This window comes from Phaenicophaeus curvirostris, chromosome 5 (assembly GCF_032191515.1).
Source record: "Phaenicophaeus curvirostris isolate KB17595 chromosome 5, BPBGC_Pcur_1.0, whole genome shotgun sequence".
NCBI classification, from domain to species: domain Eukaryota; kingdom Metazoa; phylum Chordata; class Aves; order Cuculiformes; family Cuculidae; genus Phaenicophaeus; species Phaenicophaeus curvirostris.
The window spans coordinates 455,894-482,102 of NC_091396.1; the positions used below are offsets into that span (position 1 = coordinate 455,894).

The 26,209-nt window shown below is 52.8% G+C and overlaps 2 protein-coding genes across 2 annotated transcripts in view; one reads left to right on the forward strand and one right to left on the reverse strand.

Annotated features, from left to right (window-relative positions):
* IGHMBP2 (immunoglobulin mu DNA binding protein 2) overlaps positions 1-12,222 on the reverse strand; it is a 30,096-nt gene extending 17,874 nt beyond the window's left edge. The window contains exons 1-6 of the mRNA XM_069857180.1: positions 12,139-12,222; positions 10,879-11,048; positions 10,190-10,382; positions 9,494-9,591; positions 3,454-3,617; positions 2,886-3,086 (exon numbers count right to left, since the gene is read on the reverse strand). Of these exons, the coding sequence (XP_069713281.1) occupies positions 2,886-3,086; positions 3,454-3,617; positions 9,494-9,591; positions 10,190-10,382; positions 10,879-11,048; positions 12,139-12,215 (903 nt within the window). The 5' untranslated portion in view covers positions 12,216-12,222. The remainder of the gene's footprint in view (positions 1-2,885; positions 3,087-3,453; positions 3,618-9,493; positions 9,592-10,189; positions 10,383-10,878; positions 11,049-12,138) is intronic.
* A 44-nt stretch (positions 12,223-12,266) lies between these two features.
* On the forward strand, positions 12,267-25,949 carry MRPL21 (mitochondrial ribosomal protein L21). Its single transcript, XM_069857174.1, has 7 exons — positions 12,267-12,326; positions 12,518-12,578; positions 15,101-15,186; positions 18,932-19,095; positions 20,720-20,772; positions 24,795-24,898; positions 25,716-25,949. Exons 1-7 carry the CDS (start codon positions 12,284-12,286, stop codon positions 25,778-25,780), a joined length of 576 nt encoding a protein of 191 aa, XP_069713275.1. The 5' UTR covers positions 12,267-12,283; the 3' UTR covers positions 25,781-25,949.
* Positions 25,950-26,209: the final 260 nt, after the last annotated feature.

The window sequence follows — 26,209 nt, forward strand, 5'->3', positions numbered from 1 at the left end:
CTTGAGGGAAGCAGAGCTCTAGGACCAAATGACCTTGGAGCAGGAGAGCTGCCCAAGCTGGCTGTGCCACGTCCAGCCAAAGCAGCAGCAGCTCTGCATTTCTAACAAGGTGCCTGTGAGTTGCTGTGAGTGATTCAGAGCGATATCGAGACAGGCTCATGGCTTCTTCTAGCAACACCTATTAAACAGATCTAACATGTCACATCATCACCACTGGTCGCCAGCGCTGCCCCAGCTGCAGAGCAGCAGCTACAAGACACCAGCCCAGCTATTGCTTGCTGAGAGTCACCTTGAGGCGGCCAGCGGGCTCCCAGATGGGAATCTGGACTGTTTCCTTGGAGGAAAGGCTGGTGGCTTGAGAACACTGAAAAGGATGCAGAGAGAAGCTTTTCTAAGCAGCCAAACCAATAAGACCTGCCAGGTCCTAGAATCAGCCTCTGTATGGATGGAATTTCCAGTGTCCAACTTGGTTCAGCCTTTTCCCTCAGAAAAGGGTCTCACTGCTCTACTCAGCTCCCAGTTTTGGTTAAATCTGCAGGTATTTAATACCTGTGAGAACTCTATGCCGAGCATAATCAAAACAGGCTGATGGGCTCAGAATTACAGGGGAGAAATCACAGACAGACACAAGGATGATGGGATCACACAGGTGTCTTTTCCTTTGCTTGGTCTAACAGGACAGGGTGGGTGCCAGCCCTGGTGTTCTTTGAGCTGAAGGGACAAAGCGGATCAGCGTCTGCTTCCTCTCGGCAGGAAACAGAGGAAGATTAGAGAGTAAAACTAAATGCCCCAGTTTCATGTCTGTTCTGCAAAAAGAGATCTAATTAGTATGTTAACAACAGCGACTGCTCTCTGGTGTTGGCTGGTGACACAAAGATCATAGAATCACAGAATCATGGAATGGCTTGGGTTGGAAGGGACCTCAAAGCCCATCCAGTTCCAACCCCTGCCCTGGGCAGGGACACCTCCCACTGGATCAGGGTGCTAAGATCCAAGATTCCAACTGAACCTCAGCTCTGAAATAGGTGAGGGAGGAGGGAGCCTGTCCCAGGGTAACACAGCACTGCCAGCCCCAAGGATCCTGCTCAACACACAAGCCTGGATCCCCCCTGCTTCTCATTAGGGCTCCGTGGGTGCCAGCAGGTTCCAATTGTCCTCATCTGCCTCATTTGGGCCCCCACCCACACACTGACTGGTCGGGAGCTGCATTTAAGGCCAGACCTTACACCATTCCTAAGCTATGTGGGTTGTGTTCTAGGCCTGGCTTCCTTCTGGGCTGACTGTGGAGCTGCTGTGTCCCTCTGGACCTGCGTGGTGACCTGGGCTGCTGGCTGACCCTGCACAACATCACTGGACCTGCGCTGCCTTTCCTGCTCAGGTACTGGGGGACTGAGCCCTTGCTGGAGCAAAGAGTATCTGCAAGTTGATGTCCTGGGAAGCCTGAAGCCTGCGCAGGTGAGGGAAGGAGACACACAGGGGCAGAAACTGTGTGAAGAGAGCATGTGTTTTCATTTCCGTTACTGGTTCCCCTGTGGTTGGGGGGTAGCAGGGAAAGCAAAAAGTGAGTCAAAATGTAGAGTGGTCAAAGGAAGAAATTATTATGGGGTGAGTAGAGGATGTTGCAGGGGAGAAATGGAGTAAGAATGAAGGGTGGGCCAGGACCTCAGAGGTGAACTCTGCGGAGAAGGAGCTGCTAACGTGTCAGGTGCATGTTCTGTGAAATACCTGGTTGTGTGCAGCTCAAAGCATCACTGTGCAAATGGAACTGTTGTAGTCAGTTAGCTCCTGGGGTTTGGGTGTCGTTCCAGGGCAGAATAAGTCTTGGTGGGCAGTCTAGTCCCCATCTCCCATCAAAATGTACTCTTTGCTCAGGGAGGAAGGTAGAGACCTTAGTGCTGAAGGCTCTGCTTTCTCCCTTTCTCCTCTGGGCAATGCCGCCACCAGAAAGTTTGTGGGGAAATCTAATTAGCATCAAACCCTCTCATCTCAAGTAAAAGAGCTACTTTGTAAATTAAGTTTAGGAAAACTAGGTTGTGAAAGGGGAAATTAAGGATGTGTTTTTGTAGTGCACTCTGCTTGCTGCTCGAGGTGGTTGAGAGTGGGAGGGAGTGTCAGAACAGCCAGACAGCTCGTTAGGAAGTGAATTAATGACAGGAATGTTCCACTGGTGAAGAGGATTGTGTGAACTGTGCTAGATAGAACGTGGAGAGCAGGGCACTGCAGCAGGAATGGCTCTGATTTTGCTACTTCATTGAGGAATTTGGCCAGGAGGAGGATTGCCCTCGGCTCCTGAAGATGAGCACTAGAGATGCTGATAGGGAGGTTCCTGTCAGTCACCTTTTCAGGCTGGAAGCCTCCCCTATTTCTACAACTGCCAGGCACCCTGGTTCCTTTCCTCCGAGGCCAGGCTAAATGCCTCCCAGTCGGAGTAACCAGGATTAACCCAGGCCATGCACACCCTCAGCTGCCTCTCTGACCCCTGCACTCCGATATTTTCCCTTTCCTCTCCCCCAGAGTGGATTTTCTGCTGCTGACTGACCGTAAAGAGCTCGTGTCCACCAATGCTTTAGCCCTGCCTGTGTACATCTAGATCCAGTCTGGGAGCATCCCTGTGGGCTCCCAGTGCCCTGAACCCACCAATACTGGGTTCAAGCAGGACGCAGGCTGGCTGCACACGGCTCACAGTGGGGCTAGCTACCACGACATGCTTCTAGCCACTGATTTTGGGGCAACCCAAAGCACTGGGATTGATCAAAGAACACGCAAGAAGTGGCGGTTGTTCCTTGGTTCTAGGGACAAAGCAGCTTGTCTGGCTAGCAGATTGGGAACTGCTTATCTGGAGGTGGCTCTCAGGAAACCCACACAGGTGTTGCAGGGACACGTACGAAGGCCTGGTCGATGTCCTTCCTGATATCCGCAACAATCTGCGCGTTGTCGCCCCGGGCCAGGACGGCATCCAGGGAATGCTGCTGGATGGGCTCCAGCAGGCGCGCAGGGTGCCCGAGGCGCAGGATGCGAGCTTTGGAGCCAGCCAGCCTTTCCACCAGGTTATCCACAGCAATGTTGGAAGGGGCACAACACAGGACCTGCGAGAGGAGAAACCACGCGCCTGTTACTGCCAAGGACAGCAAAACACGTGTCCAAGCAGGAAAACACTCAGCAGAGACAGGGAGACCACCACATCTGGTGGGAATAAACCACTGGCATCTCCACAGACTTCAGATACCAAAGGAAATTCTCCCCTTGCTTTAAGCAGTAATGCAGGGTCTTTGATAAAGAGCACACCTGAGCTCTGAAGCTTCTATTTGCACCTAATTTCAGCTGATGAAGCTCCCTGGTCCTTTCAAGCCAAGCCAGGTGCTGCAGCGTAGCATGGCTGCTACTGAACCTGCTCCAGCTGTCAAAGCCCAGTGAGCAGGGAAAAGAACCCGAGGTGATGGCTGGGACACTCACTTTCAGGCCTTGCTGCACAGCTTGCAAGATGATCTCCACCAGCGTCGTGGTCTTCCCTGTGCCAGGTGGCCCGTGGACGATGGCAAGCTCCCTCTGTGCCAGGGAGAAGGCGACGGCCTCCCTCTGCGATGCATCCAGCGAGTCATTGTAAAGCTTCAGAGGCTCTGGGGAGACAGCAGGAGATTCACTGAGGCCTCAGCCCGAACCCAGACGCATGCAGAGAAACATAAACCCATAAATACAAACCAGCAGCTCTCAGCAGCTGGTGCAATTAACTGGACATGAGGATAATGTTCTTGTGAGCCAATCTGGGCTCTTTTAGCTACCTGAGTCATAAAAGTGAGGCTTGCTGTGCTTCCAAATCAAACAGGTTCCCATCCTGCATCCGTGTCTTCCCCTCCTCTCTCCCAGTGTGCTGTTCTGCAGAAGGAGCAGGCGTTACACTGAGGTCAGCACAGGACCTGGAGTTGTTCCTGCACTTGGGAAAGCCAGCAGGGTGAGGGCAGGGATTCTGCTCTCTGAGACCCCACTTGGAGCCCTGTGTCCAGTTCTGGAGTCCTCAATACAGGAAGGACATGGACTTGTTGGAGTGAGTGCAGAAGAGGCCACGGGGATGATTCAAGGGCTGGAGAACCTCCTGTGTGAGGCCAGGCTGAGAGAGTTGGGGTTGTTCACCCTGCAGAAGAGAAGGCTGTGGGGAGACCTTAGAGCAGCTTCCAGAACTCAATGGGGCTCCAGGAAAGCTGGGGAGGGGCTCTAGATCAGGGAGCACAGGGATAGGATAAAGGGGAATGGTTTTGAGCTGAGAGAGAGGAGACTGAGATGAGACCTTAAGGAGAAATGTTTTGCTGTGAGGGTGGGGAGGCCCTGGCCCAGGTTGCCCAGAGCAGGGGTGGCTGCCCCATCCCTGGAGGGGTTCAAGGCCAGGCTGGATGGGGCTTGGAGCCCCTGATCCAGTGGGAGGTGTCCCTGCCCAGGGCAGGGGTGGGACTGGAGGGGCTTTGAGGTCCCTTCCAACCCAAAGACCTCTGTGAGTCAGTTGCGAATAGTGCATCTGTACAAGGACTTTTTGGCATTAAAGATCCATTTACTGGCTACAACACCAGACATGTATGATCTCCTGGGTGCAGAGGACGTTCCGGACTTTTTTTAAAAGTGAGCCAGCTTATTTGGTTAAATCTTCAATAATGAGAGGGGAGGAAGCACTTGATCTTGTAACCAAATTGCTCCTGCACAGTGCTAGTGAAAAGGCAACAGGAAAACCCCTGAGCAGGGAAGTGCAATCCTATACAGCTCAACAGCAAAAGCGACAGCAGGGAGAGATAAAACAGGCAATAGAAATAATGAAAACTAAAATTAGCTTGGGCTTTAATGATCAGGAAGGGAAAATGGGAAAAGGAATACATGAATTGCCTTAAGAGAGAATGGGTTTCAGTGCAGACTGAATTCTCCCAAGCTGCCTTCTGCCTCCCAGGTTTATCTAATATAAAGCCATTTTTATCCTTATCTCCCCTAATCCTGCTGCTGAGCTCCTTGTTCGTTATGCAGTTAATTACAGCAGAGATGGTGACTCATTACACTGAGGTTTACTGAAAATATCATTCCCACAAAAGCTTATGTAAGATGAACCTCCAGGCACCGTGGGTTTTATCTCTACCTTAGCACTAAGGGCTTGATGAAAACGTGAAGGTTCCTTCTGGTTTCAGGCAGGTTAACTCAGGCACAGCTCCCATGGAACCTCTGGTGCTGATTTCCACAACGGAATGATGTGTCTGGGTTAAACTGTGTGTTCAGAAAGTGCTTGGTGAGGAAGAGAGACAGGAATGGCTTTAAATTGGAAGGGGGAAGATTTATATGAGACATTCGGAAGAAATCCTTCATGATAAGGGTGGGGAGGCCCTGGCCCAGGTTGCCCAGAGGCCACTCCATCCCTGGAGGTGTTGAAGGCCAGGTTGGATCTTGGAGCCCCCTGATCCAGGGGGATGGGCTTTGAGGTTCCTTCCAACCCAAACCATTCCTGAATTTTGTGACTGAAGGTGTTTTTTGCTGTTAATCCACATCTTGCTTTACGCATCGTGTTGGAGTCCATGTGCCGATGACTAAGAGAAGAGCAGGAAGCATCCCATGGGCTGGGAGAGAGAAACAGCAGCCTGAAAACTGGAAGGCATTTCCCACAACAAGGAACAGCCGGGCTGTGGGAGTCATTGATGCTTCCTTGCTCAAGGAATGAGGTGAGAAATGGGCTTCTCCACACGCATGCACACCCGCTTCCCTCTTAATCACAGGCTGCTGGAAGCTGCAGTGTGGGCAGGCTGGGCGATGCGCCTCGCTGGGCACTCAGCGGTGAGGAGGACAGAGCGTCGGGTTGGAGGGGGCTTGGAGCCCCCTGATCTGCTAGAAGGTGTCCCTGACATGGCAGAAGATTGGAACTGGATGGGCTTTGGTTTGGGTTGGAAGGGATTTCATTCTGATTTGATGATTTTAAAGGGATGCTGTGGCCTCTCTAAGCTCCTCTCTAGCCACCACTCAGGCCCCAGGTGGGTGCACCTAGAGAAATGCAGTTTATCTACTCTGTTTTGGTGGCCCAAGTGTTCTTTATAACCATCAGGCTTGCCCAGATGCTCCCAGAAGACTCCCACTAGCCCAGCTCCAGCCCTGTGGCACCAACTCTGCTTCACTGCCTCCTGCTCTGCCCAAGGTTTTCAGTCTCATCCCCTGAGACGGATCATGGAGAAGACAAATGCAAGTCTGCATCCTTGGGTCTGGCAGGGATGGGTCTCCCTAGTGTCATGTAATTCCTGATGCACAACTTTATTTAGGAGGCTAGCGCTGAAAAAAAAACCAAACACCTTGGCCAGCAAGGTTGATCCTCCAGCAACATTTAATGGCCTCAGGTTGTGCCAGGGTAGCTTTAGATTGGATATTGGGGAAAACTTCCTTACTGAAAGAGTGGTGAAGCCCTGTCAGAGGCTGCCCAGGGTAGTAGTGGAGTCCCTGTCCCTAGAGGGCCTCAAAACTATGTGGCCATGGCATTTTAGGGGACAGTTTAGTAGGCACAGTGGGGTTGGGCTGACAATTTGGCGTGATGATCTTGGAGGTATTTTCTAACCTCAATGATTCTATTATTTAAGATTTTTGCAGGTGACTTTCACACATATTGGACATGTGCCGTGAAACCGAGGGAGTTCTGGCTGAAGCCCTGGTGGTTCCCTAGGGCTCTGCCTGTTAGTACAGCTTCTACTGGCGCACCCTTGCCTCTTAACCAGGATTTTTTTCCTCCTCCTTTCTCTTCTCAAACATCTTTCCACAGCATTAGTCATAATCGGATACAAGCCACGGCTTCTGCACCGCACGTGAGAGCCAGCCAGTGCCTGGGCATGGAGATGAACACCCCTCGCTTCCTCTGGATCAGGACAACCCAGCAGAGATCCCCACAGGATTCTGCCTGCAATCAGGTATTACCTTATCTCTGAAAGAACAGGGAATGTGTCCATCCAGTGAGCAGAGCAATGCTGGCCTCTGCTGGCAAGCAAAGCCTCTCAGACATTCACACAACTTCTGAGTGTGGGGTCCCTGCACAGATGCTGTGAGCAGGGAAGAGTTTCTTGTAGGAGACTTCTGGTGTGGAAGCTTTAAAGGCTTCTGGGCCACAAGTGTTATTTGCAGTGGAAGAGAGCCAAGCAGAGCATTTGTGATAGATGATTTTGCTTCCCAGAGGGCCTGATCAGAGCAGCAATCCAGTTGAGTTTGCCTTTTGGAAAGCCTGTTCTCCCACCTGGTGCCTTTCTGGAGGTTGTGAGGTAGGGGCTGGAAGTGCTTTGTGGTAGGGAACAGCCGCATTCACAGCTGCAGATCCCACCTGCTCACTGGTGGCACCTCCATGTGTTCCTTCCAACCACTCCATGGGCTGGTCTTCCCAGAGCCTGTCCAGTGGTTGTGGAGATTTGTTCTGATAAGGTTGGTGTAGATTATCTCAGGCTTTTGGGGGTCAAAACCTTGGGATTTTTGTTCCCTAATTACAGCTAACCATCTTGCACAGAGCCCACTCCCCAAAACATGCTCTCAGGACACCGTTCTTGTGGGACTCGTGCCTGTACCCATTGCCACTGGGAGGGATTCATCTCCCAGTAGAGAGCAGGATTTTTATAGCATCATGGAATGGGTTGGGTTGGAAAGGATCTTAAAGCCCCTCCCCAGCTTTCCTGGAGCCCCTTTCAGTACTGGAAGCTGCTCTAAGGTCTCCCCGCAGCCTTCTCTTCTCCAGGCTGAACAACCCCAACTCTCTCAGCCTCATACGGGAGGTGCTCCAGCCCTTGGATCATATCTGATCCCTCCCGTGAGGAAATTCTCCTCAATATCCAATCTAAACCCCCTCTGGTGCAACTTGAGGCCATTTCCTCTCTTCTTATCGCTACTTATTTGGGAGCAGAGCCCAGCACCCACCTCGCCACAACCTCCTTTCCAGGAGCTGCAGAGAGCGATGAGGTCTCCCCTCAGCCCCCTCTTCTCCAGACTGAGCAGCCCCAGCTCCCCCAGCCACCTCTCATAAGGATTGTGCTCCAAATGAAAATCCCTTCCACCCTGCCAGCGCACTTTGCTGCTCTCGGGTGACGTGCTGCTGTCTCTGATCACATCTCCTCTGTCTGCTGCGGCTGAATGTTCCTGCTGATCCACAGCCTTGGTGCTGGGGATTTGCTAAATTCATCTCTGTGCTCAGTTTAGCCCTTCTGAGTGACTGAGTAAAAGGAATTTTTCCTCATTAGAGAATTTCCCTATTTTCCTCAGCAGAGCCTCATCATTTTGTAGCTCTGTTGCCGCAAGGGGAGAAGTGGAGTTGAAGCTGCTACAAAAGCGAGTTCATTAAAATTTAATGCTTTTATCTAATATTAAAAACCTGAGTGCAACAAGAGCCCCAGGAGAGCTGAAAGACTGAGAGCTCTGACTCAGACTAAGCTCAGTGCTTAGAACTGCAGAGATAAGACTTGCACAGACATGAATCTTTTGTCCCTGGTGTATCCTATCAGAAAGCCAGCCTGGAGGCTGGGGAATGGGAGTGTCTGGAAGAGAGGAACCACTGTGGGCAACCAAGCAGTAACCAAAACCCGCAAGAGCGAGCACAAGGTGCAAAGAGCTGTGGTAGGAGGAGACTGAGCAGAGCCCTGGCCAGCAAGGAACCAGGATGGATGGTGCCACCCATGGAAACGCTGCTGAGTGTGGAGAGGAGAGACCTGAGTGCTCTCCATGGCCTGGATCCAGGCTGCCAGCCCAAGCCTACCAGGCAGCTGGATCCCCCCTCTGCCTTTGTTCCCTTGTTTTTGCAGCCCAGCTGCTGTTTCCCGTCTGCCAAGGGCTGATACTCAACAGCCATTGCTGAGCACTCGGATATTCTGCTGATCAGAGGCTCTGGCTTCCCTACGGCTTCTCTGAAACGGTGAGCTGTGTAATTTCATCTTCCATTTTTCCAAAGACTCGCACCAGAAAAGATCTGAGTAAAAGGGGAATCTGCTGATACACCAGTTTTTGACAGCTGCTCATAAAACAAAGCGGTGAGGTTTGAAGTATTTGATGCAATCAAAGCACCTGGTGCATCTCCAGCTTGACCGAACACAATAGGGCCGTATGAACAAAAATACAAGTGTGCCCACGCTGTTTCAAGCTGTAATACTTCACAGCCACTTAACTCCTGTGAAGGCAGAGCTATGGGTTTTCAATGAAGATGCAGCACTGGCAGTTGCTGATCCTTGAGGTTTATGGATAGGGTCAGGGCAGGAAGTAAATATGAAATGCCTCATAAACTAAATTGAATTTCAAACTTGTAAATACGAGCAAACAAATTCCCGCATTGCAAATCCTGCCTGTTTTGTGCTACGGTTTGGCTTTATGTGGTACACTGAGAAAAGCAACATTAGTGAGCTGAATAGTCTTCCTTCATGATGACAACGGCCCTTACAAGGGCAAAGCACGTTCAGTGACCCATAAACCAGTACGAAAAGTGTTCACCCAGCCCCTGATATCAAGTCTTACAAAGAAGCATCCTTACTTGTTTCACTGAAAGCACTTGGATCAGCAGAAAGGAAGAGGACATCAATCAAATCAGAGGCTGGACCGCTGTGATACTGCTTGAGTGCATTTAAAGCTCTGTTGAAGAAGAAAAGAGCCAGGTTACTGTATATCATGAACTCCTTCAGCAACCCCCATGCACTTTAGGGCCTTGGGACAGAAGACTGGGCATGGATACAGCTCCTCCAAAGCTGAAAAGTGCTTTTCCACAGCAGGACAATTCTACCTCACTGCTGCTTCTCCCAGTCCTCACACACGCCTCTTATGCCGGCCAGACTTTCATTTTCTGCTGTTACTCCACTTTGAAACAAACAGAGCCTGTGCTAAGCCTAATCACGGAGTTGTTTGGGTTGGAAGGGACCTCAAAGCCCATCCAGTCCCACCCCCTGCTGTGGGCAGGGACACCTCCCGCTGGATAAGGGTCTCCAAGCCCCATCCAACCTGGCCTTGAACCCCTCCAGCACATTAATTCAGCAGAGAGCCCCTGACCCGGTGGGAGGTGTCCCTGCCCATAGCAGGGGTGGGACTGGATGGGCTTTGAGGTCCCTTCCCACCCAAACCATTTTCTGACTCCAGGACCTGTCTCACAAGAGCTTCTCCAGAGCAAACCAGGCCATTTCTAACTGGCTGTTGCCCTCTCAAGCAAAGGGACCATAGAAGAGTGGCAGCGCCTTACTTTTTCAGCCTGTTGTAGGTGACATCGTTGGCCAATTTCAGGAGGCGGAACGAGCTCTCTCTGTCCAAGCTCACCAAGCCATCGCGGGACTCCTCGAAGGCGACAGTCACTGCTTTAGAGGTGATCCGTGTGATGATGCCGGTGGAGAGCAGCTCGCCCTGCCCAGCGCCCTCGTAAAGGCCCACGATGTCTCCTGCAAAAACAAGTTTGAAGAGAGAGTGTGAAATGGGGTGAACGTTTGGAAAAGAAGCTCTTTTGAGGAAAGAAATGACCACGCACAGTCCAGGGTGGACAGCAGGAGCACCCACACCAACCACAGCTCAGCACCCTGCCAAGGTCAGAACTAAGAACATCCTCCTCCTGGCTGACAGAACGGAGGAGACCATGAACTCCTCATCGATTGCCAGACAGGCATGGACACTGCAGCTCGTACGAAGAATGAAAAGGAAACACTAATGATGAGAGACCAGGAGGACTTAGGAGGAAAGCCAACTCTTCAATCATCATTTCCTGGTGCAACATGTGTTCTTAGGGATGAAGAAGCTGGACTTCTTACCCTGTAGCTATAACCTTTTCTCACTTTTCGGCACTGATAGTTTAGCCTCTACAAACACCATTTTAGAAGGATGCCAGGAAGAAGACACTGAGCACCTCTTCACCTTCCTCGCACTGGCAGTGCCATCGCTTACCTGGCCCGAAGCTGTTACAGGGCAGCTCGGCATTGGAGTCGTGTCTTCCAGGCTGAAACGTGACAAGCAGGCGTCCGTAGAGGCCAGTTCTCTGGGTGGCAGCTTGGAGCTTCAGCAAGCAGACGCCGCGGCACTGCAGCTCCTTCAGGGAGACGTTCTCCTGCCACGCCCTGGGAAACACACAGGGGTATCAGAACCATTCTGTCTTCTCAAGCGGAGCGTCACAGCTCCAGAAGACAGAATAGGACAAGACAGGATGGAAAAGAAGGGGAAGGAGGATGGGAAAGAGCTATTGGCTCATTAGGAGTGCTGGCTTAGGGGCTCCCTGGGGAGTGATGTGACTGGATTAGCTGCCACGGGGTTATTTTGGGAACTGGGGGATGTTGGCAGTGTCTGGAGAAGGAGTAACAGCGCACAGTGTCTGTTATCCTATGTGTGCCAGGAGGGTTTCCCTACTGGTGACACCAGGGTTCCTATAGCTGCCAGCACACCCTGGGGGTGACAGTGGGGTTCCCTATAGGTGTCAGCCAGCCCTGTGGATGACAACAGGGTTCCTATAGAATCACAGAATAGTTTGAGCTGGAAGGGACCTTAAAGATCACCTAGTTCCAAGGAGGCAGCAGGCCCAGTAGGTGAAAGCAGAGTCCCTATAGAATCATAGAATCACTAGGTTGGAAATGACCCACAGGATCATCGAGTCCAACCATCCCATCAATCACTAACCCATGTCCCTCAGCACCTCGTCCACCCGGCCCTTAAACCCCTCCAGGGAACGGGACTCAACCCCCTCCCTGGGCAGCCTCGGACACTGCCCAATCACCCTTTCTGTGGAAATTTTTTTCCTGCTGTCCAGCCTGACCCTCCCCTGGTGGAGCTTGAGGCCATTCCCTCTCGTCCTGTCCCCTGTCCCTTGGGAGAAGAGCCCAGCTCCCTCCTCTCCACACCCTCCTCTCAGGGAGTTGCAGAGAGCAATGAGGTCTCCCCTCAGCCTCCTCTTCTCCAGGCTAAACACCCCCAGCTCTCTCAGCCGCTCCTCATAAGGCCTGTTCTCTTCTCCGGACTCGCTCCAGAGCCTCAACATCCTTCTCGTACCGAGAGGCGACTGCCAGGCCCTGGGGGGCCAGCGGGGTCCCAGGAGGTGCCGGCAGCGTTCGCTATAGGTGACAGCCAGCCCTACAGGGGACAGCAAGGCTCCCTACAGGTACCACGAGGCCCCGGGAGCGCCAGCAGGGTCCCTGTCGGCCCCCATCCCGCCCGCACCTGCTCTGCTCCACCTCGCTCTCCCGCTCCTCCCGCAGCAGCTCCAGCTGCCGCTCCGCTGCCGCCGCCGCCGCCATGGCCGCGCCGGGAACTTCCGCTTCCTGTTACGGGAACTTCCGCTTCCGGCGCGGTCGGGGCTGCCAAGATGGCGGCGGCCTTAGCGGCGGGGGCGAGGCTGCGGGCGGCGGGTGAGGGGCCGGGGACAGGGACGGGATGGGGATAAGAGTGGGGTGGGAACAGGGATGGGGATGAGAATAAGAGCAGTGTGGGAACGAGGGTGGGGTGGGAACAGGGATAGGGATGAGGTGGCCGCCCCCCGAGACGAAAAGCTGCTTGGTGGCTGCTTGTTTTTAATCCTTTTCCCCTCTCTCCCTCCCAGCCCTCCTGCTCCCGTCTGCCGCTCGGTGCCGGAGCTCCCAGAGCACGTCGCTGCCGCAAGGGTAAAATCGCACGGGTTTGCGCTTCTCTTTCTGCTCCTTGATCTTGCTCGGCGGGGAGGGGCGAGCTGGTGGGTTTCCCTTCGGGAAGGAGGCTCCTCTGAGCCCGCTGTTCAATGCCGGGTGCTTCCCGCTGGATTCTGGTCCCTCTGCCTCCCCGCAGTCCCCTTTGACAGGAGGATCCTTCCCTGGATGTGTGAGATGGAGCAGCAGGGCCTGGAGACGGAGAACTGGGTCCCCTGCTGTGGAAGGGGCCACAGCATGGGCTCAGCCTGATGTAGACAGCAGAGAAGCCACTCAAGGCAGGACATTGCAGACTCCTTAGCTGCAGAAAGGGGCTTCAGCTCACGCTCGTCTTTGTAGGTGCAGGCAGTCTGCTCCTCAGGCAGGGGTCACCTCTGCCCTGGAGGCTCTGATATCCAGTAAATACTGGACTTGCACTGCAGGCTTTGTAGAATCATAGAATGGTTCACGTTGGAAGAGACCTCAAAGCCCACCCAGTCCCACCCCCTGCCACGGGCAGGGACACCTCCCACTGGATCAGGGGCTCCAAGCCCCATCCAGCCTGGCCTTGAACCCCTCCAGGGATGGGGCAGCCACCCTTGCTCTGGGCAGCCTGGGCCAGGGCCTCCCCACCCTCACAGCAAAACATTTCTGTCTAAGATCTCATCTCACTCTCCCCTCTTTCAGCTCGAAACTTTTCCCCTCGTTCTATCCCTGTGTTCTCCGATAAAACATGATTAACAGCCTAAGCACTGATGGACACTGGGCCAGGAAACCTCCGGCTTTGGTTGTTTCAGCACTTCAGGGGCCACTTATTTGTGTCTGTGCTGTGTTTCCTCTGCTGGGATCTCAGAGCTCCAGGCTCTGTTTTAACCAGAAGGGGACACTGCAGAAACAGAACTCTCCTCGCTGGCTCGGTTTGCTCCTTCCCTCTGCGCTGCTCAGGGTGCAGGAGTGTCCTCTTCTTGCTGGGCCTCAGGTGTGAGGGACCACACTTTGGACGTCTGCTCTGCAGCGGAGGTTCCTGACCCTAGAGCAAAGCCTTGCAGCTCACGGTTCTGTTCAGGCTCACAGTTGCTTGGAGTTTCTGTGCATTTAACACCCCTGCAAGGGGCAGTGCTGAGCGTTGCAGAGTAAACCGAGTGAACACAGCTGCTTTGGAGCTGCTTTTGCACCAGCACCCGGTGTGTTGTCCTGACTGCCCTGTGCAGGTGGCACAACCTGTGTTGTTTATGGAAGCTGAATCTTGGCACACAGGGAATTCTGAACTTCCCATTCGTGATGGAGATGGCATCCTCTGAGCAGCTCATTCCTCTTCAGATTGCAGAAACTGACACTGTTTTAGTCACCTCATCGAGATCCATCAGGAATCTCCCTCCTCTTTAAATCCAGGCTTGCCGTTGTAGTATCGTGGATTCCTGCTTAATAACGAAGTATAATCTGATGGGGTTTGGCCCTGTGTCTCTGAATGAAGGCGTTTGGCACTCAGTTTGATCCCCGAGTGCTGTCAGCTGGGTTTTTCCCTCCTTTCTCTGCCCCTGGAAGCGTGTACTGCAGTTCTGAGGGAAGCTCTGTGTGCGCAAAGTACTGTCCCTGCTTTTCCCTCCCTTTCTTTGGGAACAAACTCATGTTTTTTGTAACTGGCTTTCACTCAGTGACACCAACAGCAGCCTCGGCTCTCTGTGCCATGTCTCCCTGTTCCAGAGATATTGGAAAACAGCTTGTTATCAGCAGGAACAGTTTGCATTTCTTCTGCTCAGGCCTCCTGCTGTGGTTCCACGTGGCATTTCGGTTCTGATTTAACACCCCGGGGTGCAATTGAATGGAGTTAAGTGTTTGGCTCTGAAGATTTAGATTGGGTTCTTGTGATTCAGAGCTGTCAGAGGCAGCATGTGTGTGCGAGTACCCTCAGTACGGCTGTACCTGGCCTTGGACCCCTCCAGGTATGGGGCAGCCACTACTGCTCTGGGCAACCTGGGCCAGGGTTTCCCCACCCTCACAGCAAAACATTTCTCCCTAAGATCTCACCTCAATCTCTCTTCTTTCAGCTCAAAACCATTCCCCCTCGTCCTATCCCTGCACACCCTGATCCAGAGCCCCTCCCCAGCTTCCCTGTAGGCCCCACTTGTGCTCCAAGTGCTGGTGTTGGCGTATGAAGTCTCATTCATTTAGGAGAGCTTTTAACCCTCCTGGAGAAACCTTTCCTGATGCAATGTATTGCTCTCTAAAGCATCAAACAAGCAGCAAGTGTGTTTAGTAGAGTGTTTCAGGTTGGGCTCGGAAATGACACCAAGTGGTTTTGGGTGGTGTAAACATCTGGACTGCAGCTTCAGCGCCTTGGCAGCGTTCCTTGTCCAGCTGGTGTGCTTCTCCCAAGAGCTGGGAGGAAGATCTGGGGGCTTCATGTCCAAAATGGCTTTCTGCTCCATCTCCAGCTGCTTTTCCTTTCTTTCCTCTGTTCATGTTTTCATCTCTTGATGGTATCTGTTTGCTGCAAGTGATTCTTGCCTTATCGTTCACAGAATCGTGGCCAAAACATCACTGAGTTCTCCCCCGTGGCCTGAAGTGAAACTTCCAGATCCAGTAGAAGAAGCAAAGCATCATGCAGGTAAAGGTCTCAAGTCTTCAAGTGAAGACTCGCACTCCAGTATCGCCGTTGGTGGGCTGATGGAGCATGAATGTCTCAGTGATTGGAGGTAGTTGTTGTTCTTTGTGGTTTTGTCTCATTTCTTACATGTGTTGGGCTTCATAGAGTCGTGGAATGATTCGGGTTGGAAGAGGCCTCAAAGCCCATCCCGTTCCAACACTTCCCACTGGATCAGGGGCTCCAAGCCCCATCCAACCTGGCCTTGAACCCCTCCAGGGATGGGGCAGCCACCACTGCTCTGGGCAACCTGGGCCAGGGCCTCCCCACCCTCACAAGAAAACATTTATTCCTAAGATTTCATCCAAATCTTCCCTTTTTCATCTCAAAACCCTTCCCTCTTATTCTATCCCTGCACTCCCTGATCCAGAGCCCCTCCCCAGCTTCCCTGTGGGTCCCACTTGTGCTCCAAGTGCTGGTGTTGGGGATTCTGGTGGCGTATGAAGTCTCATTCATTTAGGAGTGCTTTTAACTCTCCTGGAGTTAACGCACCTTGCCTGGTGCAATGTGTTGCTCTCTAAAGCATCAAACAAGCCTTTTGGACAGGAGAAACTAATTATTTTCCTATTAATGGATAAATGGAAGAGCTGCAGCCAGCACCAACAGTTGGGAGGTGGGCACGTCCAAGGGCTGAAATGTTTTAGTGCATGAAACAGAGCGGTGGAGCCAGCAGGAGCAGCTGGGTGGTGGGCGCAGGACAGAGCTGCAGAGGTGGGATGTAAGGCAAGGAGCAGCTGGGAGGTGACTTTTAGCGAACACATTCTTGTCCTCACACTTTGTGAGGAGCGTTGAATACAGGCAGGCCTGAAAGGAGCACATGGGCTGTACGAGAGTTCCCCCTGTAAGTCTGCGAGCGAAGTACCTGTAGCTGTTTAGCAACCATCGTTACTGATGATCCTCACTAGAACGTGTCTTCCGTTTGCAACCAGCCACGGGCTGCCCTGGCAGTGGGATGGGAAAATCCAGCCCTGGGAAGACACTCGTGTCTGGCCTCGTGCCGCCCAAGCGGGGCTGCTCTCATCCCAGCTCAGGGGCCGGCACGTGGCCGGGATGTTCCTCGGCACCAGGCAGTAACGAGCCCCAGCGGGTGAGTGTCCTGCACGCTCACTGTGACGATGGCAATTAGCAGTGTGTTCTTTGTGCAGGTAACGAGCCCCTCTGTTAATTACCCGGCAATCTCGCTGTCTCGTTGTGTGAGCCTCTAGGCCATCCCTGAAAGCCTCCTGAGTCCTCTGCTTCACATGGGAGAGGAAGTAAAGGAGAGGAGTGAGCGACGGGCACTGGAGAGAGCGCCCAGGTTCTCTCATCATCTTGCTCCTTATCTCCCCTGCGCTCCCGGGCTCGCTCTGGTGACGGACGATCATTGCATCCCTGAGCGTGATCTGACCCAGCCGTGAACCGTGAGCTGCCTGGGTTGATTTGCCAGAGCCCTGTGGTGAGCGAGTCCCATGTTCCCCTGCCTGCTTCCCATGGGACCTGTGGGGCTGCTGTGATTTCCATCCCTTGTAACCTCCCACTGTTTATGAGCTGGCATCGTTATCTCCTGGCTGTGCTTATCCAACGCAAACAACAGCCAGAGCAGTGAATTCCGCCTTCTGTCTTCCTGCTGGCTGGGGAAGCAGCGTGGATATTTTAGGAAGGGTCTCTCCACAGGGTGCTGAGACACAAACCAGTCTGACAATCAAATGGTGACGTCACTTGATGTTTCCTGTCGCTAGAGGGGTCTGGCAGAGTTATCGACAACTTCAGAGCCCAGGGACAGCGAGGAAAATGTACCATTTTGGTTACTGGGAGATGAGAGAGCCGCATGGGTGGGAAGTTGGAATTTGACAGGGAAAAAGCTCTTGTTAAAGCATGGCTCTGCGTCGGATTTGCTAACAGAGAAGATTGTAGGCCAGCGTTTTGAAATCTGGGGTTGAAATGTTGACCAGAGGAGAGCTGACACAAAGAGGAGCAGTGTAGGGCTGGAGGAGTTTGTCCCCATTGCGTGTCTGAGGGTGTAACAGAGAGAAGGGGTTCTGGTTTCCTCTGGGATTGTTTGGCCTGGAGAAGAGGAGGCTGAGGGGAGACCTCATTGCTCTCTGCAGCTCCTGGAAAGGAGGTTGTGGTGAGGTGGATGCTGGGTTCTTCTCCCAAGTGATAGGTTAAGAGGAAATGGCCTCAAGTTGCACCTGGGGAGGTTTGGATTAGATATGAGGAACAATTTCTTTACTGACAGAGTGGAGAAGCCCTGGCAGAGGCTGCCCGGGGCAGTGGTGGAGTCTCTGTCCCTGGAGGGGTTAAACGTGTGGCTGTGGCACTTGGGGACACCGTTCAGTCAGCACGGTGGGGTTGGGTCGACAGTTGGACTGGATGAGTTGAGAGCCTTTCCAACCTCAGTGATTCCATGATTTTTGTAGTGCCCATTGTGACTTGGAGTAGAGCACACAGAGGATTTTCCTTCTGACACAGCAATTCCAGCAGTGCAGACACTAAACTTCATCACAGTGGGAACCAGAGCAAGTGCTGCCTTGCAGATCATTTCTGTTCCTGCCTTTAACAGTTTGCATCTGCAGGGTTGAAACTTGGGCACTCGGTGTTCCTGTAAGGAGAGGGGTTGGTTGGACAGGCTGCTGAGTTCTTCTCCATCCCGAGGGAATGTTGGTTTGTTCACATTCCAAGAAAAAATTGATTCAGCCGCGTTTGAAGACAATGAAGAAAACCTTATTTTTGCAGTTACAGCAAAGTTGCTCTTTTCCTGAGTGACTTGAGAGGGTGGAAAGCTGCTGTTTGGCAGTGGAGCAGCACTTGTTGAGCAATGCCTTTTGATGTTCCCATAAAAATTGGTCTTGGCTTCACTGCTCGGGAAGCCGATCACAGAAGACTGAGTTTGTTATTGCGCAGGACCTCATCCCTGGGATCCGCGCTGCTTCTGGCACCTTCTCTGCATCCATGTGCAGATGGGAAGAGATCTTCTGGAAAAGAGCAACGGAAAGGTCTCTCCTGCCTTGGCTGCACGTCCATGTTCTCAGGCCAAGCTTTGTTAGTGAGCTGGAGGCCTTTTCCTGTGCGCTTTGCCAACTCTTCCTGGTGTTCCTGCGTGCCTTACGCAGTGTTCAGAGTCCTGGGCCTCTTGCAATTTGCTTGGAGATTCATAAAATTATGGAATGGTTTGGGCTGGAAGGGACCTCAAAGCCTGTCGAGTCCTACCCCCTGTCGTGTGCAGGGACACCTCCCACTGGATCCAGTTGCTCAAAGCCCCATCCAAGCTTGAGGGAATTCTCCACATTGAGCAATGGAGGGGAGCTCCCCTCCAAATGTAGGATGCGTGGACGAGCACTCTTTTCTGGAATGCTTTGTATCCAAGTACAGGGCGTTTTAGGATGGAGTCTCCATCACTGGAGGGGTTCAAAAACCGTGTGCCCGTGGCACTTGGGGACATGGTTCAGTTGGCACAGTGGGGTTGGGCTGACAGCTGGACTGGATGAGCTTAGAGATCTTCTCCAACCTTAATGAGTCTGTGTTTCCATGAAACGTAAATAGGTCCTTAAGTAAATGAAAGGGAGGCTCAAGCCCTGGTGGGAAACAGCGTTGCTGTTGATCCTTGCGTAAGGATTCCCAGAGGATGAGAATTTGGGTGGGAGAGCAGCAAGGCTGGGTTAGCCCCGACCAGCTCTTCAGGCCCTGATGGGTTTCTCGCACTGACACCATCCTTGCTCTTTGCCTGCAGAGGTGGTCCAGAAGGTGAACGAGATGATCGCAACGGGGCAGTACGGGAGGCTCTTCGCCGTGGTTCACTTCGCCAGCAAGCAGTGGAAAATCACCAGCGAAGACCTAATAATGATGGACAATGTTCTGGAGGCGGAGTGCGGAGACCGAATACGTCTGGAAAAGGTGACAGGCCGTGCTTTCGTGATGCCCATGGGGCCAGGGCAAACAACGTTCCTGGAGGCAAAACCCATAACAAGGTTTTAAAACCATGTCCTGAGGAGCTCCTGTCAGATCTCCTGCCGATCTTGCTCCAGACGTTTGCTTTCCCTTAGTTCTGTTCCAATTCCAGTTGCTCTTAGTGATAACCTGATTTCTGCTGAACAGGGCTGGAGTGAGCCGTGCCAGACTCTGCCAGGAGACAGAGTTCTGTTGTTCCAACTTCATCCAAAAAAAGAAACTGAAATTACAGTTGTTGTTTCTAGAGGCAGCAGCTAAAGCCTGTGTTTACCTCGAGACTCCAACACCCAAAATACTTGCAGTGCTCCCGGCGAGACCATTGCAGCTTCATAAGATCCTTATCAGGCTTGAGGGTGGGTGGAGGCAGAGGGGTGGTGCTCGCCGGGGAGCCTTGCCAAGGTGCGGTTCAATATCCTTATCCGCAGCCTCTGTTAACCGACAGGAACCTGCAGAGGCTCGTTAATCCAAATCTCAGATGAAAGATTATGAAGTGGGATTCTCTTGGCTTAATTGTGGTGCTGGAGTGGGGGCCCTTGAGGGTCCTGCAGGGAAGAACTTTGAGTGCTGGGGGAGGGCTTGGAGCCCCTGATCCAGAGGAAGGTGTCCCTGCCCATGGCAGCGGTGGGACTGGATGGGCTTTGAGGTCCCTTCCCACCCAAATCATTGTATAACTGTTAGAGCCAGGTGAGCAGAGCCAGACAGTTTTCCCTCCCATCCCTTGCTTTGAAGGGCAGCTTTAAGGCAGTGTTTCAGGCAGCCGTGTCCAGCATCCCTGTGTACAACAGAGCAGAGCGATTTGCATGGAGTGGCTGGCTGGGAATGCGGGAGATCCGGATGGGAATGAAGGAGGTGAAGAACTTGCCTTCCTAGCATAACCCTTGCGGGATTTCACTGGCAAGTCTCTGTCTGAAACCAAAGTCAGAACATCTCGTGCCCATTCCTGTGTTGCTTTTAACGCCACCATACAGCGTGGGGAAGGAGGTGGCCTGCAAGGAATACTGCCTCTTCCCACCACATCTTCTCTCTAATCTTGTTGGGTCCCTTAGCTGAGCACAAGGTTGAGATGTCCTGAAATGAAAGGGCTGGTCCCTACAGGGGCGAATCCCCCCAATGTTCCCATCTTTATTGCTCCTCTGGGAGCCATGGAGGAGAAAAAGGAAAGTTTCTCTGGGATGCAGAGTTTCTCTGGGATACAGATTGCTATAAAAATCCAGTGATTTTAGGAGCTGCCATCCATTCAGATCCCACACGAGGCGTTCTGTTCTCCTTCCCTGGTTGCTTTTCATATCTTTTACAACCGCTGGTGAGCCAGCACGGAAAGGCTCAGTGTGTTCTGATCGGTGTGGAAGATACTTCTGAGGGATGTTTGAGCAGGATAAACTCTCCTGAAAGTCGATCTGATTAATGAATCTGTTTATGACGTGTTCACTGCCTTTTCCCACCACCCTGTGCCAGGAACAGTGTTGGGTTTGGGATGTGTAAAGGTCTAGTTTTGACTCCTTTATGGTGGAGTTGGACTTTTCTCCTGGGAGGATGAACTAGTGATACGTGCCTGATTTATCTCCTGTAGGTCTTGCTGGTTGGTGCTGATGACTTCACGCTCATTGGGAGGCCAATTCTAGGGTGAGTTGTCTCTTACAGGAATCATCTTCAAGACAATTCTTGCGCTTAATTGTAGCTTCAGGGCTCCTGCAGTCCCTGAAAATGAAGAGAAACTGGGATTTGTCAGTGATAGCTCTTTTCCCAGCCCCAGGCTTTTGAACGAGTCACCAATAAAATGACCTCACCATTCTCTGCTGGCTCTAAGCGTCGCCGCGGTGCCAGGGTGGAGCAATAAGGTGAACTCACTGTTCTTTGCCGGCTCTCACCATCGCAGTGCCAGGGCAGCACCCGTAAGACCCGAGGGAATGGCAGGAAGATGGGGTGGGTCTCAGAGTTATCACCAGGTATGGCACTTGTGGAACATATTAGGAAGAGGAATCGCATTATTAGGACTAGAAACGTTGTCTTGCAGACATTCAAGTAAGAGCCCAGATTGAGCAGACGGGGATTTGCCATGTCAGGTAGAGAGGAGCCACGTCCTTCCCCCAACTCTTGCCTGGTGGCCCCAGCGTGGTTCTCTGCAGCTCTGTGTCTGTGTGCCGGGGCTGGCACGTGGCCCAAGAGCCGGGAGCTCTAGGACAGGAGGGAACACAGCTCACTGGTTCCTGCAAGGACTCCAAGAACGTGGAAAGCACTGTCAGTTGCTTGGAGCAGAGCAAACTGCACACCAGCTTGGACTCTGTCCCTTTGGCAGAAGAGGTTTGGTGGCAAGAGGAGGCTGAGACTGACCAGGCTGAGTGAGAGGCTGAAGGGAAGGTGCTGTCCTTCCCCCGAGCTGTAGAGAAACCTCCCGAGTCCTTAACTCTCCGATACGGACAGTAGGAAGGAAAGCAGAGCCCAGGCACCACGGGCTGCAGTTCTTGTGCAGAGTTCCCAGTTGTGCCCAAACTGGGGGTGTTTTGGAGGGGAGATCAGAGCCTGAATATGAACAAAGGCAGGTTTGTTTTCCTGCTGCTTTAAAAATAAACACATCAGTGTCTGCCTGGGCTCCTTCCTTACAGCTGCGCTCCCTGCTCAGGCCTGGAGGCGGGCAGGGACTTGTCCCAGCTTGGGCAGGCGGTGGTGTTTTCATTCCCTGCCGCAGTCGGATGCCTCGCAGGATGACACTGCTCTAAAGCCTTAAAACCAGCAGCACAGCAAAGCCGAGCTGTGGGCAGTGGCTGTTGGGGAGCTGCTGGCTGCCTCCTGCCCTGGAGTCTGTGGGGTTTGTGTTTGTTCCAGCAACGCTGTCTGCTCGGCTGGCACTGCGGCACCCGGCAGCGTGCGGCTGGGCTGTGTGTAGCTCTGTAACACAAAATAACATGCGCTTTTAAAGCTGTGATGGGAACTGAGCAGAACCTTGGGTGGGTTTGTGTTTCAGGCCATCAGTCGAGTCCTCTCGGCTGGTTTAGACCCCAGTGAAACGGGTGGTGCCTCTGTGAGAAAGCTCAGCTGCTTTCTAGATGAAAGCAGGATTTCTTAGAGCTGCTGGGAATGTTTTCTCCCCTTGCTTTTTCTCCTGCCTGATGTTGCAGGGGTGTTGGTGGGAATGACAAAGGGCCTTGGACCTGTTCTTCTCCAAGGCTGGTGTTCCTTTACCTTCTGCAGGGAGCGAGTGAGCTCGTCACTTGGAATTATTACCTTGGAGTTGCAATCCTTTGGGGCTGTAGGATGCCTGGATCTTTTCTGCGGCTTAATGACAGCAGCTTTCAGCCCAGCTTGGATCCCAGTGTGGATTTTTCTTGCCTCCTGCGAAAACCTGTTGGATCTGCTTTGTCCTGAATCTTTTGCTGCTGAAAGCAGCAGTCCTTGCTGCGCTGGGCTCTGGGAAGCATGTGACCCCCCTCTTTATTTGTGTGGACATTCCAGTCATACCTAAACCATGGGATAAAGGTTTTTCTTTTCCTTGGGCTCTGTTTTGCTGAGAACTTTGCCGTCGCTGTGCACTTCACCGACAAGCTGGTTTCTGCTGTGCCTTAGCCCTTCACCCAGCAGGGCCCAGTGCTTGGTCCAGTGGATTGGGACTCACCGGGGCTCCTTGCCTTTGGCTTTGACTTGCAGAGCGAAGCCGCACTCAGGTACTCAGCCATGTCACCGATACCCTGAGAGATTTGAGTGCAAGCGAGTCCACGTGCAGAGGACTCATCTAGGGGTCTGTGTTGGCGTTTCTTCTTTGGGCTGGGTGCTATTCAAGGCCTCAGTGCGGTGGGGAGAGCTGGACCGGAGCAGCTCAGCCGTGCTGCTGCGACTCCTGGCTCTCCCGAGAGCAGCAGCGATTTCAGTGACCGTGTCGCTTTATCTGGCCTGGCCGCTCTCCATTTTTCCCATGTGATCGGCATCAGTTTCTGACGTGCCTTTAGTGTCCACACTGTGAGTGCTCGGGGAGTTTAGCTCTCCATGTGCCGTCAGCGGGCAGGGATTGGATCCAGAAGGTGTAGCTCCCCAGTTGTCATGGTGAAACCCGCCAGCCCCTGGAGCACAGTCCGGTTTGTGGTTTCTTTCCTGGCGAGCAAAGCTCGCTGTGTGTTCCGGTAGCGCTGTTGGGTCCTGGCACCGGGCTGGGATACAGGGGCACCCCAGGTTCTCTTAAAATATGGATAATTTAACATCTGTGTTCTTCTGGGCTGGTCACTAAATGCAAATACACTAGTGTTCTCCTCCAACTCCCCAGAGGAGTTGGTCTCTGATGTATTTACACCCTAGAGGGCCAGTGTGGGGAGAGGGGTGGCAAACCCAGGAAGGGACGGTGAATGTGGAGAGAGATGGGAAATGTCTCCAAGCCTTTGGCCTCCTGCTGACCTAGATGGGCTTCCCCCCATGCTCTCCTTAAGCGCAGATGGAGTCGTTTGTCAGGGAGATGTTCTCTCAGTGCCTTCCGGCACGAAGTGAGGATGCTAATGAGGTTTTTAATGGTATTCCGCAGCGATGCTGCATGGAAGAAGTGCCTGTGCCTCCTTCACGGTGGCTGTTGATTAAAACTATGCTTCCCAAAGCTCTTGTCTGGGGACACTCGTGTTCCTAGAGCGGAGCTGTAGCAGACAGGTAGCTGGGCCTCCAGTGCTTGCTTCACACCACCTCACTTCACAGCTCTGGTGTTTTCAGAGAGCAGCTCCAATTCCCAGCGCTCTTTCCAGCTTCAGCAGGACTTGTTCTCTCCGAGCTCTGCCGAATCCTGGGTGGGCAGGCGTGGTGTTTGTCTGTGTCAGCTGAGTTACTCGGTGATTCTACTCATCTGTGAAGGAGGCCAGATTCTTCTCTTCACCTCTGTCCTTGGGGAGGAAGGATGCTTACTCGCTGAGGAATTCCATGGGTAGAAATGAGCTCTAGGAATAATTGGAGTCTTGGAGTGCTCTTCCCACTGAACCAGATCTCCCCCAGCTGCGGGGCAGGGAGCGGTACCGAAACCCTCAGCGAGTCCTCAGCTTCAATTCCAGCTTAGGGTAAACAAGCAGGACAGACCGAGAGTGGGAGGCAGGAGAGAGGAGTGTGGGCGGAGAAGTGACTTGTTCCAGGAGCCAATTAGCTGGGCCTTCTGCTGGAAACAGGGGCCAAACCCCTCTTCCCTGAGCCTTTGCCAGGACTTACTCAGGTGAGTAAGGCGGGAGGACTCTTCCAGCTGTCTGTGGTGCTTTATACAAGGAGGCAGGACTTCTGTGTTGGCCAGCACAGTGCAGGAGAAGTGGCCATGGGTGGGTTTAGTCTGTGCCATGAGAAAAATTGGGTACACCGAATCGTGGGGACGTGCCAGGGGGATTTATATACCTGTGATCCTACAAGTTCTGCAGGTTCCATTTAGCTGTTCCTGATCTCTTCCTGCACAGCCCTGCAAACTGTCACATGGCTCAGCTTCTCCGTGTAAAACTCCTTGAGGCTTCTGGCTTTTCACCCTGAAGCCTGTCAGGTTTCCCTCCTTCCACAGTGACTTTGCTTTCACAGAGCCCGTGGATCTGGGCTCTGTGAAGCAGGACAGGTTCCCCATGTGTTGCTTTGCCCTCAGACCTGCTCACTGCTGGGAGGCGAATGTAAATAATTAAGAAGTGATTCCTTTGCAAATTGTTTTTAAGGAAGGAGCTGGTGCGCGTGGAGGCTACTGTGATTGAAAAGACGGAGTCGTGGCCGAAGATAAACATGCGCTTTTGGAGGAGGCACAACTATCAACGGAAGAAAAGTAAGATGAAGGGAATACCGAGCTTCCTTCCCTGCTGGGTGGTGGTGGGGGAGCGTATCACAACACGAGGGCAGCGCTGGCAAGGGAGGCTCGTTCCCCGTCCTTCATCCCCAGGCACAGCACCTCTCCCCAGCCCCCTGCTCCAGGGGTCCTGCAGCGCCCAGGGCACCGTGGCTTAATATTTCCCTGCTCCATCACCCTGTGCAGGCAGCCTGGTGAGAGGTCTGGCTGAAATCCATATCCTGGGCAGTGAGACAATCTTGTTCTCTTTCCAAAGCCTTAAGCGTCTGATATGGAAGCACAGACGTTAGCAAGTCTTAACAGTATAATGTGGTGAGCTTTAATGACCACCCCTTCTCATATAGGACTAGAGAGGGAAATAGTATGATTGTGTTTTATCCAAGGGATACCTGGGCCTTGAGGACTTCTGCAGTCCTCATCACAGGAAGGACGTGAAGAGTTGTTGGAGTGAGGCCAGAGGAGGCCGCAAAGATGATCTGAGGGCTGGAGCACCTCCTGAACGAGGCCAGGCTGAGAGAGTTGGGATTGTTGAGCCTGGAGAAGAGAAGGCTGCAGGGAGACCTTAGAGCAGCTTCCAGTACTAAAAGGGGCTCCAGGAAAGCTGGGGAGGGGCTCTGGATCAGGGAGGGCAGGGATGGGTTGAGGGGGAATGGTTTTCAGCTGAAAGAGGGGAGATTGAGATGAGACCTTAGGGACTAAGGACTAACTCAGCGAAGCAACAAGGAGCCTTCTGAGCGGTACGTAATGAGTTTGTGTTGTGTCTGATGTTTGGTTTTCTCTTTTCCCTCTCTTTCAGTCGTTGTGCACCCACAGACCGTCCTCCGGATCAACACCATCGACATCTTCCCCTGCTTGTTGTGACACATCCGTCGGGTGCTGGGAGGCTTAGGTTTGTTCTTGCTTTAGGCAGTTGTGGAAATAAACCTGCCTTGTCACTGAGAAGTCCTGGACTTGGTGCAGTTGTCGAAAATGGAAATCTGTATGTACTTGCTTCCTAAAAAACCCAAAATGAACTATTTTTTTAAGCTATTATTGTGGCTTTGCTGGTGTTTGTTTGTCAGGACCTTGATCCACTGTGAGCTGCTGGGCTGGCTCTGCTGTTCCCTGCACACCTGGTCTTGAACACCTCAAAACCATCCCCCTTTCTGCTCAAAACCCTTCCCCTCGTACCATCCCTGCCCTCCCTGATCCATAGCCCCTCCCCAGCTTTCCTGGAGCCCCTTTGAGTTCTGGAAGCTGCTCTAAGGTCTCTCTGCAGCCTTCTCTTCTCCAGGCTGAACAACCCCAACT